The 17,339-nt window shown below is 47.7% G+C and overlaps 1 protein-coding gene across 2 annotated transcripts in view; it reads right to left on the bottom strand.

The window, feature by feature from the left end:
• Positions 1–17,339, bottom strand: part of OLFM1 (olfactomedin 1) — a 48,788-nt gene that overhangs the window by 18,118 nt on the left and 13,331 nt on the right. Inside the window, exons 1-4 of one of the 2 annotated variants that reach the window (XM_006261960.4) lie at positions 12,361–12,802; positions 9,586–9,735; positions 3,847–4,002; positions 545–764 (exon numbers count right to left, since the gene is read on the bottom strand). In XM_006261960.4, coding sequence (XP_006262022.1) covers positions 545–764; positions 3,847–4,002; positions 9,586–9,735; positions 12,361–12,510 — 676 coding nt within the window. In that variant the 5' untranslated portion in view covers positions 12,511–12,802. Of the gene's footprint in view, positions 1–544; positions 765–3,846; positions 4,003–9,585; positions 9,736–12,360; positions 12,803–17,339 lie in introns of those variants that run through there. The other variant, XM_006261961.4, reaches the window with a different exon arrangement.

The following is a 17,339-nucleotide window of genomic DNA, read 5'->3' as shown; positions in this document are numbered from 1 at the left end:
ATAGCAGTTGTAATCCATACACAAACACAAGCCAATCGTGGCCAGGAAAGATTTTTTTCTAACTCATTAGTTGCTAGATGGAAAAAAAAAAAATCATCCCCTGCATACACATTACTTAAAAAGTTATGCAAAGAAACCATGGGCTGTCCTAAATCCAGGGAGCAAGAAGATTGGGCATTGATATATGAGCTGAATGGAGCACGTGTGTCGGCTTTGGATGACTTAAAATAGTCTGTGTATTTACCATATTTCACTGTCCATTTATGCTAACCTTGCAGAGTCTCACATTTAGACTCAGGGTCCAATTCTGCAAGCACTTACGGCGTATGCAGCCACGTGAACAAGTCCCATTAAGGACGCCTTGCAGGAGTAAAGTGACATATGGCGTAAGTGTTTGCTGGGTCAGAACCTGCTGGATGAGCTCATTTGTTATAGCCAGGGAAGGCACAAGGAGATGTCCAGCTTATCAGCGCTATCTCCAGGTGTGATATGCACTTTACATTGCTGGTGTTTCGCCAGTGCCGCCATATTGTTCTGAGCCTACCTAATTTTTGCATGCATGCACGGAGCCTTTCTTCAAGATTTGACACTCTGTTCTGAAGCTCTTCGTAGTCATAGGCGCCAATCTCCTCCTGGAGTTCGTTTAGAACTGACGTCAGATTCTGGACCTCCTCTTTAAACTGCAATACCAATTTTGCATCGGCTTTGTACTCTTCCAGCACTGGTATCAAAGGCCTAAGTTCCTCCATTTTCGCTTTTATTGCCTGCAAGGTTAAAATAAGCTTGGTTCAGTGCTATGCGTGCAAAAATCTGCAACACTCTGTCTTGACCTGGCTGCTTCCTACGTGAGTGCCATGTTCATATCCCACAATTATCATTATTATTTTTAGCATTATTATTTTTTTGGTCCAAATGGTGTATTAGAAAGAACATATTAAAACAGTCTGCAGAACACCAACATATTTGGGAAAGGCCTTTATTTGTCATTTTTAGAATGCAACATCTTAGGGTTACATGCTTCAGATCACATACACAAAGAGTTCTTTTTTTTTTTCTTTCCAAAAAAAAAGAAAATTATATATATATGCATTGACAAGGGTTTCAAACTAGTCATGAAATGCATCTACAGTTGCATGCAAAGGAAGATCTCGGCTGTGGTTCAAGGTTCCTTAGTGAGATATGGTGCTAATTTGGAAAATAATCAAAAAATAAAATGCATGGTGCAAAATGCTCTGTGGCCCTCTTTTCATGGTTACATGGGAGTGAACTGCTTCTTCAGTCACTGCAGCATTGAAAAAACTTTCTTTTAAGTTAGCCCTGTAAGCAAGAAAATGAAATACTGTTGAGGAGCTAGCTCACTAACCTGCCTTACATAGATATCCATTCATAAACAAATACTATTATGGTAATAATAATAATAAAAAAAAAAGCACAATCCCAAACCACTCACATTTTAACGCTGGAGTTAGCAGAAACAAAATGCTGTGACCGTTAGTTCAAATGATGCCCTAGCAGCAAATTATACAGGAATTCCTTAATGTTATTTAAGCATGCTAAAAAAAAAAAATATATGAATAAAAAAATAATTCTTCAGAAATGCAGCCGCTCTTTCTCTACGCTCAAATTTTATCATTTTTCTGCAATGGAAGGCTGTGTTTCAAGGCGGAGTACACAGCATTTTGTTGACAGCGCTTCGCTCCATTAGACGACAACACCAATAAATAAGCATGCACCTACCATTTTGTGAAGCGCTGTATGCTAGGCCAGCTTCTGATCGCAGTTAAACCCATGAAAATCCAGTTCTGGACTGGCCTATTTTAAAATCTTTTTTACAATGTCCAGGGTTATAGTATCCACATGCCCTGGTGAGTAAGTCTGGATTCACAGGGATGTGAATGCGATCAAAATCTAGCCCGTGTAGGTTAATTTTTGCTGTTTCCTACTGCGTTCTATTTTAGATCAGCGAGCTTTTCAGCCTGCAGTTTATACTTTTGTAAATTTGCCCTCCAAAATGTGGGAGGACAAATGTAGCAAATTGTTAAATCAGAAGACTGCCGGAGGAGTTTAACCTCTACACTTAAATCTAAGCAGTGGAATTCAGTTTAGAGACCAAAGGTAACTGTGCGTGTCTACACGTGCATCTTAATGTGCATTAGACTATTTTAATGTGCATTAAAGCGTCACTAAAAACTATGTGCTTTCACTAATGCTCATTAAAATAGGCTAATGCGGCTTACAATGCAGGGTACTTTTACACATGCTCCAGTAGAGCAAGGGGGTGGGGGTGGGACTTTAATTAGAATGGCACTCGAAGCTGCTCTAATTAAAGCGCCGCTGTGTCTTGTGTATCAGCGTCCCCATGCTTAAAAATGGTGGCAGGGGCACTTGAACTAAAGCTCATTTGATGAGCTTTAGTTCAACTACCCCTGCTGCCATTTTTAAGCCTGGGGACACTGATACATGAGACACAGGAGGCTGCTGGAGCGCAGTGATTGCCATGCTCCAGCAGACTCGATTAACCGAGTCTACTCCAACACGCTGCACATCAGAACAGCCTCCACGCTTGTGTATGGGCGCCCGGAGATGCTATATTTAATGTGCATTAGCAAAAGCGCATTAATGAACATGTAGGCGCACCCACTGAGAAGTAGTGGTTGTGGGAAGAGGGGGCTGGTAGAAATTTTCAAGAACATTCATATCAATCTTTTCTCTTTATTCATTTTTCATTCATTCAGCGCTTCAATGAAAATTGGCAAGTTAAAGAATTTCAACCAGCTCCCGACTTGGTTAAAACCAAGAGGGAAATTTTCATGAGAGTTGCTTTGGACATTTCCTGCCCACCCCCCAATTTCTGGGGGTGCATTTCAAAACTTGCCCAGCATTTCAGAATTAAAAATTAAAATGAAATAAAATAAAAAGTGGACAAACTATTGGCAGGGTCAGTTTACTCCCACCGGAGTCCCTGAGAGTTTTGCCATTGACTGTAATGGGAACTACTTAAAAGGGCACTCTCCCTAGTTCTGTATGTGGGGGCATCTGGACCAAGCATATATAGTTCACATCAAACCGACCTTGCCCCTGCATGCCAAAATCATTAGTCTGGGACTGAACATGTTTTTGCCATTTTCTTCCACTGATGTAAAATATGACAGATTAAAGGAAGTGAAACACTTAAGCCAAATTCAGTCTTGGTTTGGGGCTTGCTATAATCTCTCAACGGAGTAGAAGAGGAAAGTATACCATTTAAATGGCACAAGGAATGCAGGACTATGTGATAGCAATGCTCCAACCCAGGACTGTTTCAGAAGAAAAATAGGCCCAATCCATGACACCACTGAACTCAGCAGGAGTCTTCCCAAAAACTTCAGTGGGGCCAGGATTTCATCCCGAATCCTTGCCCACTCTGCCAACCATGAAAGATATTGCTGCCTGTTTGACTCAAGTTCTTTAAGGTGAAACTATTGGGCTAGTTATTAAAAAAAATTAGCAACATACACACTCTTTCCCCACCTTCCTTTTTCTCTTTGTGCTATATTTCTGTGACCAGTAGGCACATGTAAGGAGACCCTTCTGCAAAGCATGAATGGAAACCCCTTGTATGCAGTCCATGCATGGAAATTCAGTTCATAGCAGGTCTGAGACTATTGAGGCAATCTGGATGAGAGTTTTTGGCTAAGGCCCACAGTTCAGGAAGCCTCGAACCCTCTCTAATGTGACAACCTGCATTAGGTTTATTGATCTACACTGGGAGACTTGTATTCGCCTCTCTGATAGTTTAGCCCATACTACGTTGTGGAAGAGAGACAGATGCTGTAACCTCATTAGCAGGTTGGAAGATGAACATACCTTAAACTGTCTTGCCAGGTGCTGCTTGTGGCTTTCTTCCACTTGCTTGAACTTTGTTTCCAACCCCCTCATCTGGTTTTCCATCTTCTCAACGTATTGCAGGTCTCTCTGGGTCCGCCTGTCCAACACCTCTATTGACTGAGACATGTTTTGCACCTGTCAAAAAACAGGCAACACGTTTATAGGGGGGACTAAAAAGCTTTCAGAAAAGCCAAGCAGCCTCATTTCCCTTATGATACAAAACTTTGACCTTTTCCCACTTAGTCAACAAAGCTAAAGAGTAATCAGCATATGCATTATTTACCAGTTAATCAACAGCATCTGATCGTATTACGCCCACGTGCTCCAAAACACAGCAAATTAGTTTCATAAACATTTATTCTGCTGTGCTCTAGAAAATAATCCAACAATCATAAATGCAAATAAGGATTGTAGTCAAGAATAAAATGCATTAGTCTTAATGGCCTCTTTGATAGGCTGAATCTGCACACAATGCCTGCTTTTGCAGGAGGAAAGACTATTCGTTAAACAGAAGCTTATTTGCTTAAGAATGGTGTTTCTATTCAGTTATAAATCACCATTCTTTCATGTACATAAGAGGTATTCATTGATTGCCTAAGTGCAAACTTTCAAATCCAGCTAGTAAAACCTCACTAGCCAAATAGCCTGGTCTTTGTTTTATTATTTGCAATATCATCCGTCACTAAAAATACATTGACTGGCAAGCAAAGGCGTATAAACTAGTAAATAATGCATTCCTGAATCCGAGGTTTCTGACTGTAATGGTCATCGTTTCAAGAACTTTTATTATTGGAATCAATGCTATATACCACCAACACCCTTAGCGATTTAAGTGCCAAAAGCTGCTGTTACGCAGTGCTGTAAGTGTCACTTGGGTGTGTGAAGGGGAAATACGATTTGGCCCTTGGAATCTCAACTTTCATACGCTGTAATCATTCGTCTGCACCTGTGGTGAGCGCACCGGCTGTTGGGATTAAGGGACAAAGATTGCTGGGACTGAACAAGGTGCAAAGAAGAAAGCAAATAGATAATCAAAATGACCTGGTTTTAAAGAGGAGCTATCACCTGATTTATTAAAATATCCCTCCCTAACACACCTTTGTGATGTAATGTTGTTACAACTTGCTCAGCAAAGCACTGAAGCATAGCCTTAGTGTATATATTTCATCCTTATGCATGAGTAGCTTGTATGCTGTTGGGGCAAGGACCGTCTTTTCATGCTGTGTTTACACAGTCGCCCAACAGGGACCTGGTCCATGGTGCAGCTTCTAGGCCTCAGCATGATACAAACATATTCATAATGAGAAGTCCATTGACATCACTTTGGACTGCTCTTGCACTTGAAGTTAAGAAGGCGTTTCAGTGCCTTTCTGAACTGAGTCATGTCCAGCTCCCGTTACCAATGAGAAGCTAACCACAACCCAAATCTTAAGGCAACATTGCTCTCTCTCCTATGACTTCATATTGCAAATAAGCTCCATGAAGTTCTCCAAATGCCATGCTGCCACAGCTAGCTCCCAATTTCACATTCAATGGCTCAAGGAATGAGGAAACGTTGGACCATTTCAACAGTTCCCAGAGCCAGCATTTCCGCCCCTGAACGTCTCTGAGCCATTGAAGCTCATTTTCAGCTAGGACTGCGGCAATGATGGCGATCCCAGCAGGACCTCCAAACACCTCTTGAGCTTTGTTGGGGACAGCCCAGCAAGACATCCCGACATCTGTGCATGTTTTCTGTAATGATTGGAGCTTCACCTCATCAGCATTTGATGTGAAATATGATAAGGATTGATTCAAATTATTATGGAGAACCTACACATTGGGGGTTTGGTGGCTTGGGACTTAGAAGGAGAAGTATCTTGTCCAACTAGGATGAACAAAATGAGGGCCAGTAAATCATTACCCTGGGCTCAATGTTCAAAAAGGAAGCATTTTTAGGCTCTGTCACCTACATCCATCCACCTCTGTCCCTGCATCAGCAGCCACTTGTGTCGCCACCCAAGACAAGCCCTTCGCATGAGCTGCCTTGAATGGGGTGGATGAGAAAGAGAGGTCAACACCCCATGGTGCTGGCAATGAGGAGTAAGGCAATCATTTCCCCTCACTGGATGCGAAGGAATTTGAGGACCTTCTCCTGGACTGAGGAGGAAGAGGGTGGCTTGTCTACTCTGATTCTCCTTGTTGGATATCCTTATCCTGTTGAGTCAACCAATCCTTTCTTGAGTTAATCCGCATCCGCATAACAGAGCCACTTTATACATTAACCAAACAGAACTGGCATTAAGTTTAGGAGTCCACAACATTGGGCAGATGAATTTAGCCAGCATTTGTTCCAATTAAAAGCCCAACGCTGCACAAATTAATGCAGGCAAATGAGGACAGGCTGCTAATGTGGTAACATACTGTAAAGAAAGCTATTTCAGCAATGAGCTTGATGGAAAGTGCAAATCCTTTTCAGTCACTGCTAATAAGGTGGAATTTTTTTTGTTTTAAGCATCATTCATGGAGAGGCATTTAAAAAAAAATCAATGTCTTTGATTCTGGATCTTCAAAAATAAAGCACACTTTATCATTTAACGATCTCTTTGTTTTATCTGATTACCATATGAAGGCCTTGATTCAGCAAAGCATTTAAAGCACATGACTTGGCTTCCCTGAGATGCCCCATGAGTTTCACGTTAAATGTGTGCTTGTCCGCTTCAATGGACTGAGGCTAAAGACATTAACTCTTTGACTCCACCCACGTCTCCTTGTTAGGTTTCAAAGTTACCCTGAAGAACCTCAGCTAAAACGATTGTTTCTACCCACAAGTTGGAAATACACCTAATCCAAGTGTGCACAGAAATTAATGTACCAGAAACTTAATAGGATGGACAAGCTGATGGCTGTCATGGGGAAAACATTTGATTTTAACTTGGGGAAGCAGAAAATTAATAAATCGTGCTTCAGATTCTTCTGCTGGTCATGCCAACCTCTTTGACATTGAGTTACTCCCGATTTCTCCCAGGGTAACAGGGAGCAGAATTTGGCCTGGTGGCTCTAGGAAGGCACATACGCTAGGTAATACATTCAAAATCCTGATCGTGCTGATCTGTGGGCTATGCCCTTTGTGGTGCAGAGCACTTATGTAAAAACAATCCATCTGGCTCACGTGGGGGCTGAGCCCTTCATCTCTGGATATAAATGCAGGAGACTCTACTGCAATAGCCTGCAAAGATCAGGGCAAATTGGGTGAGCATCAGGACAACAGCTCATGAGGGCTCTCATGCAGATCTGCAAGCAATGAGGGGAGGGAGGTGGCGCTCTGGACTCTTCCCATCAGCAAAAGAAGGATTGTCAGGGGTATGATATTAAGAGCCAACCATATGAAAGGAGTCTATAAAAGCCTGGCAACAAAACAGGGCAAGAAGGAAACATAAAATATACCCTAGCACAAGAAGATGAAGAAGAGCTATTTAAGTTAAAGGACACTGCCACCAGGACAAGTACCCATGAATTCATTTAGTTGGAGATTAGAAAGTGTTTAACCATCAGAGCGACACAGTTCTGCAAGACCCTCCAGGGACAGTGGGCGGTAAAAAAGCCCACCTTGTTGTAAAATGAAGAGCAAGAAGCATCAGAGAGGGATTATTGGGATTCGATATACTTGCCTGTGATATCAAGGGAGCTGAACTACTTGACCGGGGAGTTTCCTTCGAGTCCAATGTTCCTTCAGCCAAAGGATGAGACCAGTAGCAGTCTCCTAAGCCTCTACCCTTAGTCTATCCACCAGGGAACGATGGAGGGCTGGACTGTGTTAGCTTTTGTTCCACCCTACACTTCTTTAAGCTCCAAGAGGTCCTTGGAGGTATTTGGAAGGTGCTACCTACATTGGACCCTATCTTTATTTCTCTAGGTTAGTATCCACATTGTTTAGAGCAGCTTTGAACCTGAACCTCCACTGAATTGCCAACGCCTGTGGACAAAGCCCAGAATTCAAGGTACTGCACTTTGCAAAGGAAGAAATCCCTTCTACTTCTTACTCGCATAAATACGCTGATGCCCTGACCAGTTCAGAGGATGTCTTACTCCCTCCAAAGGTGAACAGTAGGTTATAGTGCTTTCTTCCTCTGAAAACTGAACCGCTAGTGTACCTTTAATATGGTACGTTTCTTTGGGAATAAAAAAAAAAAGAGAGATGATAATTTTCTCATCACAGAATTAAGGGACTAGAAATGCCGGTCTTGAGGGGGGTGCAAAAATAGTTGCAAATCTTCTACGGGTGGTTAAAGGTTTTCCAGAAGTGTTCGCAGTCGCACTTCACTAAGAGGATTTTGTTCCAGTGGTTAGCAAGGTCCGAGGTCTGGAGCTTCACGTGAACCACTAGGACTTGCCCTTTTCTTTATAACTTCTCTTATGGATTGATGTGCGTGTTAGCTCTAGCTAACAGACTTGGAATATCGTCCTTCCCTCTTTGTATGCGCTGGTAGTCACCAAACTGTTTGTCATCCAAGAAACAAAATGATCATCTCATAATTCAGCACGGTCTCTCTTGGTAATGACAGCATCTCACGTCTTTAATACCGTAGCTACTCTTTCCATTAGAGTCGGGGTTAAATGAGGCTTGTTTTGCTCATGTGAGTAGGTCCAGGAAGCCGGTGGATCTCTGAACTCAGGGCAATCTGATAACTCAGTGCTTGTTCCTTCTTAGCTCAAGGTTTGCACTATTGAACAAACTGTTCTTATTTCTTCAGGGGGAAAAAAAAAAGCCTCTGTGATTATTTTTAGAAACTCGTGCTACTCGCACTGGGGAAATTTTAAGGGCCAGAGTGCTCATTTCTCCATTAATATACTCATAGAGATTCAAATCTTTTAAGTGTAGGTTTGTAATCGTTATGAGTGACTAATGCCTCAATTTTCTCTAAGCATCAGGATAAAAATTATTTTGTCATGTACATAGCATGCTGGCACAGTATTTAGACATAAAGGATAATTACATACCCAACACAAGAGTCCGCTTGTGTTAGAAAAAAAACCAAAAAAACCAAGAAACCAACCCAAAAAAATAAAGAATGACACCATTTCCCAAGGAACAGAGTTTCCTCAATGGAGCCTATTACCCTGAAAATTTCCTGTTAGCAGGATGGGTCCTTAATGAGATTCTTTTGATCTTGCTGGATGGCGGACTATTAAAAACTAATCAAACGGGTGTCAATGTTAAAAAGAAAACCACCAACTATCATTTCATTATTTGAAGTTGATGACTTGTGCTGTTTTATTCAACCTTTCAAGTATCAATTCAAGCCAAAGTGCACAGGCTTCATTTTCAATTCTAGTCCCCTCTTCTCTTTCTGAAATTCAGCCTTTGAAAATACTTGTGTTAAATTAATGAAAAACAACGTTATTAGGGTTAACTTCCCCCCTCCTCCCCATTGAATCACGCAGGTCCCTATCACATTTCATAGCAGCTTCTGCAAGATCTCTGCATATACCTACGTCCTTCATTACCAAGCTGTCTAGACACCGCAGAGCCATGAATGAATTTACCCTCAGACCTGGGAGGAATGATTATCCCCATTTGCCCAGTGAGGGAATGAGACACAGAAAGACTTGCGCAAAGTCTTGCAAGAGAGTCAAGAATTGACTCCAGATTTTCTGCATGTTACCTGCTGTCTTCAGTTAAGACCCACCCCCCGCCTCCCCTCCCCAGTCCTTCCATATTGCACTCCAGGCTGTTACCTTTTCTAATAGCTGCCTCAGCTGCTTTGTCCTAGCATCACGTGAGCACATCGTCTGTTGGGGTGCCACCACTGTGCATATACAACGTCCCTCGCTGTCTTGGGCAGAGCTGTACACCTGCCAGCTTTCCTCTGGGTTGGTAGGCAACACCTAATCGACACACAGAGAAGGGGGTTAAGTAAAGCAGGGGGACTTGCAAAGGGGTAGCCAGAGCATGAGGAGATGGTACACGAGAAGAAACAGGCATGGACCCTATTTCAGTGCAAAAGAGCTATGGATATGTATCTCATGGAAGACAGAGGAGAGGTTTCTCTGAACGCCCAGCTAGCAGGAGAGGACAGAAAGCATTTACAATGCAAAGATATGGATTTGGGACATACTAGCTCTGTGCCTGGTGGTATGAAAAAGAGAGCAAGAGCCAAAGCAGATGAATAGGGATGGGGCAGGGGAGACCAGGGGGATGGTATGTAGCAGAGAAAATCAGGGTAGTAGGGTCTGGTTAGCCTGCTGTAACACACTAGTTGAGCGAGCTCTGAAGCACACGGTGGCTGGGTGAGAGCTGATGAATAAGATGCACTCGATTCCTCCTTGACACGCCGAGAATGAAGTGCATCCCAAGCTAAGAGGGAGTTTACAGCCTCCTTGGAGCTAAGCTGTAATCAATGGGCATCTGCAGAGCTCTCCAAGATCCTGAAACAGGAAAATTAGCCTGGAACAGTAAAAGGCCCCTTGCATTTTCACCCTCCAGCCCCAAGCCCCAACCAGCCCTGCCAGGCTCCTCGCCAGCACTGCAATATTTTGGGAAGGGTTCAGCAAATCCATGGAAGGGGAATCCCAGACTCATTGCCTGTGAAAGCCAGCCAGCTAAGGAAGGAGGCAGCCTTGCGGATGTAGCCAGCCTCTCCAGCAGGGCTTCCATAATGCACCGATGGAAAAGGAAGCCAGCAACCGAACTACGCTCATTTTCCAACCCTGTTCTGCCCCAAAAGCACCGGTGATCTCCATTCCCTTTGATCACGCAACATTTTGCACGGTGCATTATTTAATCAGAGCCTCGTTTCTGATGACTTGGAAGAAAGCAGCATCCCCAAGCAAGGGGTGGGAGGGGGGAAGGGTGAAAAAAATGCTGTTTTGATTGATTAAATATATTCTCTATAACCTTGCAAATAGCCGAGCCGACACACAGACGCAGGGGCAGAGAGAGAGAGAGATTCTGTAAAGCGGTCCAAATGATTTTGGGTCAATCCCGTTCTGGCAACGTGGCAGAAGCTACCCGCTTCACTCCCAGGGCAAAGACATGCCGCCTTCAATACTTTTCATCTTGAAACAGTGGAGCTGTTACATGCTACATCCTTTATGGAGACAGAAGCTTGCAGCCGGGAGGTGCGAGCTGTCAATGCCTTCCTGCTCAGGGAGGTAAGGAGGAGTGTGATCCTTAGCCAATTCCAATAGATAAGAGCAGAATCTATAGTCTCCTTTCAGGGGAAGGAAGTGGAACAATAAGACCCGGCTGAAATACACTTGCAACTTCTCTGTTGCATTTTCCAACCAGTAATGACTATCGATTGGAGGCATGTGAGTGCCTCAGCTCTGGGAGGGGGACCCTGCGACCAGGGTCCTTGGCCGAAATAGAGGGAAAAGTAGTGCCAGCGGGGGGGACCTCCAGACTTGCCTTCACCCCTGTGCAAACCCCAGTATTTCTATGCAGGAGATTGGTGCCTAACAGGTTATGTAACAGGATGGCCAGCTAAGAGGGGCATCACAGCACGGTTGCAGGCTGGCCAGGGGACAGCCAGCCCAGCCCGCAGTCTGTCGGCTGGGAACGTGCCCTTACCGTGCCCTTCCTCTAAGGTAGCAAATCTGCACACACCCAACTGGGGGTCGGACTGCACAATGTGCACACACCCAACTGGGGGTCGGACTGCACTGTGTGCACACACTCAACTGGGGGGTCAGACTGCACAACGTGCACACACCAAACTGGGGGTCGGACTGCAAATCTGCACACACTCAACTGGGGGGTCAGACTGCACAATGTGCACACACCAAACTGGGGGTCGGTCTGCAAATCTGCACACACTCAACTGGGGGGTCAGACTGCACAATGTGCACACACCAAACTGGGGGTCGGACTGCAACTCTGCACACACTCAACTAGGGGGTCAGACTGCACAATGTGCACACACCAAACTGGGGGTCGGACTGCAAATCTGCACACACTCAACTGGGGGGTCAGACTGCACAATGTGCACACACCAACTTGGGGGTCAGACTACAAATCTTCACACACCCAACTGGGGGTTGGACTGCACAATGTGCACCCACCAAACTGGGGGTCAGACTTGATGATCCAATAGGTCCCTTCCGACCCTAAAAATCTCCGAAATTGCCCGCAGCTGCAGCCGAACCCAGTCTCAAGCACAGCCCCCCTTCCCCCTTCCCACGAACACCCCGGAGAAGCAAGGCTTTTTGCAGCCCATCGCCCCTGAGCCCTGCAAAAGCCCATCCTCATCCCAGCCCTTGCAGAGCAGGAGGGGGATGCTCCCCTGGCATCCCGAGGGGATTTAAACCCGAAAGAAGGGTTGTTTGATTTTTTTTTTTCTTCTTCCAACTATTCCCCTCGGTCTAAGAAAAGAGATCCGCTTTGCCCCCAAGAGTCAGGGTTGTTAGGAGCTAATGCACTTTGCTGCAGGGGTTTGGGGGTACACCGCGCAGTCTCCCCCAAGCTTTTGCATCCCCCCCCCCACAGAGCTCCTAACCCCGCTGGGCACTCACTCCCGTGCTCCGGTCCAGCGTGCCCCCCGTGGCGGCCGTCAACTTGGTGGTGTTGAGCCCCACGAGCGAGGGCAGCGTCTGCGACATCCAGTTGGTGATCATGGCCATGGTGCTGAGGACCACTCCGATCTTGAGCAAAGGCACCGACATCTCTGCGCGCCGGGGCTCCGGCCCCGCTTCATGCCCGGGCGGCCGGGGGCTGCGCGAGCCGAGCCAGCCGGGCAGCCGCGGGGGCCCCGCCGCCGCGCATCCCGGCCCAGGGCGCGCCCCGGCCCGGGCAGCGGCAGCGGCAGGGCGCGGCGCTCAGCGCGGGCGCAGGCAGCCCGGCGCCCCGCTCCTCCGCCGGGGCTGGGGCATGCCGAGCCCAGCACAGCACAGCACAGCCAGCACAGCCAGCGAGCCGGGGCAGGCAGGCGGGAGGCTGCTGCTGCTGCTGCCGGAGTGGTGGTGGTGGTGGTGGTGAAGGTGGAGGAGGTGGAGGAGGGATTGGGAGTGGGGGGAGAGGCTGGGGCTGCTGTGCCCACCCCCTCCTCCGCTGCCTGGCGCCGGCTGCGCGGCTCCGCAGAGCCCCCTGGCTGCAGCCCGAGCCCCGGGGCTCGCCCGCCTGGCATGCGGCTTCGCGGGCACAGCCGTGCCCCGGGCAGACGGCCAGAGCCGCGGGGAGCACCGCTGCTGCCTCCCCTGCTTCCCCCCAGTCAAGGTTTGCTGCTGATCCAGCGGCACCGGGTACATAGAGCCATGGGTATCACTGCTGCTTCCCCCAGTCAAGGTTTGCTGCTGATCCAGCGCACAGGGCACATAGAGCAGGGGGTATTACCCCTGCTGCCTCCCCTGCTTCCCCCCCAGTCAAGAGAGGGGTTTGCTGCTGATCCAGCGGCACCGGGCACATAGAGCCATGGGTATCACTGCTGCTTCCCCCAGTCAAGGTTTGCTGCTGATCCAGCCACACCGGGCACATAGAGCTGGGGGTATCACTGCTGCTGCCTCCCCTGCTTCCCCTCCAGTCGAGAGGGGTTTGCTGCTGATCCAGCGCACAGGGCACATATTGCTGGGGGTATCACCCCTGCTGCCTCCCCTGCTTCCCCCCCAGTCAAGAGAGGGGTTTGCTGCTGATCCAGCGACACCGGGCACATAGAGCCATGGGTATCACTGCTGCTTCCCCCCTGTCAAGGTTTGCTGCTGATCCAGCGCACAGGGCACATAGAGCTGGGGGTATCACCCCTGCTGCCTCCCCTGCTTCCCCCCCCAGTCAAGAGAGGGGTTTGCTGTTGATCCAGCGGCACCGGGCACATAGAGCCATGGGTATCACTGCTGCTTCCCTCCTAGGCAAGGTTTGCTGCTGATCCAGCCACACCGGGCACATAGAGCTGGGGGTATCACTGCCGCTGCCTCCCCTGCTTCCCCTCCAGTCGAGGGGTTTGCTACTGATCCAGCCACACCGGGCACATAGAGCTGGGGGTATCACTGCCGCTGCCTCCCCTGCTTCCCCCCAGTCAAGGTTTGCTGCTGATCCAGCCGCACGGGGCACATAGAGCAGGGGGTATCACTGCTGCTGCCTCCCCTGCTTCCCCCCCAGTCAAGAGAGGGGTTTGCTGCTGATCCAGCTGCACAGAGAAGCTAGAGCCAAAGGGCAAGGCTGGGGGCACCTCTGCTGCCATCCCTGTGTCTCCCCTTCTTTTTTTCCCCCAGCAAGAAGGGGGATTTTGCCCCCAAGGCAGCCTCACGGGCCTGCCCAGGCAGCTAGAGCCAAAGGGCAAGGCTGGGGGGCACCTCTGCTGCCGTCCCTGCATCTCCCCTTCTTTTTTCCCCAGCCTCATAGGCTTGCCCAAACAGCCAGACTTGGGGAGCAAGGCTGGGGTGTCACCTCCACTGTCTCCCCGCAGTCAAGAGAGGGGTTTTGTCTCTGAATCAGTCTCACAGGCCTGCACAGACAGCCAGAGTTGGGGAGCAAGGCTGGGGAGTCACCTCTGCTGCCGTCCCAGTGTCTCCCCTTCTGTTTCCCCCACAGCCAGGAGAGGGGTTTTGCCCCCCAACCAGCCTCATAGGCCTGCTGAGACAGCTGGAGTATGGAGCAAGGCTGGGGTGAGGAAAGCTGAAACTGTGCTGCCATCTCTGTATCTCCCTTACTTTTTGTTCCCTCCCAGGAGGAGGGGGTTTTGCCCCATATCCAACCTCACAGGCCTGCCAAGACCACCAGAGCCAGGGAGCAAGGCTGGGTGTCACCTCTGCTGCTGTCCCTGTGTCTCCCCTGCATTTTTCCTCCAGCCAAGAAAGGGGTTTTGCCCCTGATCCAGCCTCACAGGTCTGCTGAGACAGCCAAAGTAGGGAGCAAGGCTGGGGTAAGAAAAGCTGCCACCTTTGCTGCCATCCTTGTGTCTCCCCTTCTTTTTTTCCCCCCAGTAAGGAGGGGGGTTTTGCCCCCAAGCCAGCGTCACAGGCTTGCCCAAGCAGCCAGAGCAGAGCAGCAAGGCTGAGGTGGGGAAAGCCGTCACCTCTGCCACCCCGCAGCAATGAGCTCTCAGCCGGACTTTGACCCCAAGTGCTTCCTGGCTCCCTCCATGGCTCCTTTTCTCCCTGCTCTGCCTTGCACATGAAAGCACCTTTCAGGTATCACAACATGCACTGAATATCAACGTGCACTGAATGTTTTCTCCGCGGATTCATAACCTCCAGCCAGGCTGCAAATCGGGCACCAGCATCAGTCTTATTTGTACCAGTCTACCCTTTCCCCTCCCCGCCTGACTTCCCATTATCGCTGTTCCAGAGGAAGTTCAGCTCTCCTCCCTGCCATCCATTAGAGAGCATCCAGAGGTGGAAGACCTCCAAAAGATGTCTCAGTTTCTCTATAGCTTGGGCCAGAGAAAGCAGGTGGAGGCAACAGGCAGCTCGGTGAAGGAGAGAAGGATCCATTATGGATAGGGTGGGACACTGGCATGCAAGATAGCGGGCGTCTGAAGCGGGCAGCTCCAGTTCTGAGTACTTTCCCACCGTCTTCAATTCTAAGTGGGTCTCCGGATACTTCCCTGCCTGCCAAAACCCCTCGATAACTCTCAGGAGGCACTGCATTGTTTGTATGACAACCAATTCCTGATCTGGGATTGAGGTTCGGGAGTGCTGGCTGCTATACCCAGCACCCCCGAAAAAGGCAGCTGCTTCTGCAGAGGGATTACAAGCTCGGGGCAAGATACAACTGGCAAATGTGGGGGAACAAGATGAGCTTCACCTCTTCCCGTGGGTTTTTGCAATCGCTGAGCATGGTGGTGTGAGGCCAGGGGTTTCAGAAGTATATCATCATTTCTACTGCACGAGTCTGAGGTTGTAAGATCTATAAAGCATCCTACAAGTCCCCCAAGGTGAGAGTCTAGGACAGCGGTTCTGAACCGGGGGGTACATGTACCCCCAGGGGGTACATGAGATACATTTCATACATTGTCTAGCACAGGTCAAAGGACCTAAAAAAAGTCTTGACAATTTGAAGTTTTGTACGAGTATCTTGCCGTTTTTATAATACACGATTACACGTAGCTTGACATAAAAATTAATTTCCCATTGAAAGGGGGTATGTGAAGTCTCACTCTGAGACCAAGGGGTACGTTGACTGAAAGAGGTTCAGCACCGTTGGTTTAGGACTTCAATGAGGGAGAGACGTCACATAGCCGGGGTTGCTAAATTCCTGCTGAAAACCAAAGTTGGCATTCTCCAAAAATGAAAAGGCTTGATCACTTTGAAGGTAGACAGGTACAGTCATAACACACACCAGGCCAGCACCTCAGTTGGTCCAAGTCCCTGCAATCGGTAGAGCTACACAGAGTGACACCAGCAGAAGATCAGGACTCTTGTGTTTTAAGAAAAAAATCCCGTATTGTATTAATTTGCCCAGCTACAAAGCAAACCGTAACTAAGATGCCAGATGGATATTGCACTGGAAACGGTGCTGGTGGCATTGTCAAAACATTTTCCCTGAAATCATCTTCCCCATAAGGAAACTGAACTCATTCCAGATTAAAAACGAAGATGTTCTCCAGAGGCTTATATAACTTTCTCAATGACTTCAGAAACCAAGCGTCCCTCTGATAGAAACCCTCACTTCTGCCTTCACTTAAACGTTAACCCAGGGGTAAAACATAAGTACTAAATGCAAAAGGAAGGAAAAAGAGATTACAAAATGAATCCTTTGATCATGTACAGGCAGTCCTGACATACAGCCATAAATGTGTCCTCCGATGATCAACCCCTATGCTTCCTAAGAAGTGATCACAGCCGTCGGTCAGAAAATAGGCATCAAAATCTCTCTGCACCTCTCACATTTTGCAGTAGCAAAGAAAAAAAAATGAGGAAGAACAGGATGAATGAAGACAAAGAAAGCTGTCCCATCCCCTCTCACCTCCTTCATTGACCTGCAATGCACAACGGTGCACGAGTGCGAGGTCACTGCTTTGCTTGCATATCGCAGGGAGTCAAAGGGGCTGAACTTTGTGTTAGCAAATCGATAGTTTCTTCCAGAAGTGGCAATGCAGAACAGGAGCCGACATGCATGTTATGCAACTCCGTGGCCTGGGAGTCGATGCAATTGTTGAATTCTAGTGCCATCTTCTAGCAGAGATGGGTATTTCACTCTGCTTATCCAAAAGGGTAATGCAGAGGAGGGACGGATCCTTGTGTTAAAAAGCACTATAATGCAAGCGCTCATCTCGCATCTAGCCCCCTCAGGGAATCTTTAAATTATTCTGAAATGGGTATTTTAATGGATGATTCACCATCTGTCTATGGGAGCTGGACAGAAGACCTTGAGAGCAGAACATAGACCAAAAAAGTTTGGGTGTGCTATCCAATTTTTCCTATCTCAAGTTTCTGGATCTGATTTATATGGAAAGAAGCGAGGCTCCTCTGCTTCAAATAGCAAGGCTTTTTTTTTTCTGTGTGGTAATTCCTTAGATCATCAGTCAGTATTTCACTGTCTGGAGTCTGGGCTGGCCATA

Source organism: Alligator mississippiensis, chromosome 12, assembly GCF_030867095.1.
Source record: "Alligator mississippiensis isolate rAllMis1 chromosome 12, rAllMis1, whole genome shotgun sequence".
Classification (NCBI taxonomy): Eukaryota; Metazoa; Chordata; order Crocodylia; family Alligatoridae; genus Alligator; species Alligator mississippiensis.
Note: the sequence above shows the minus strand (reverse complement) of the source record. Positions and strands in the feature narration are given on the sequence as shown.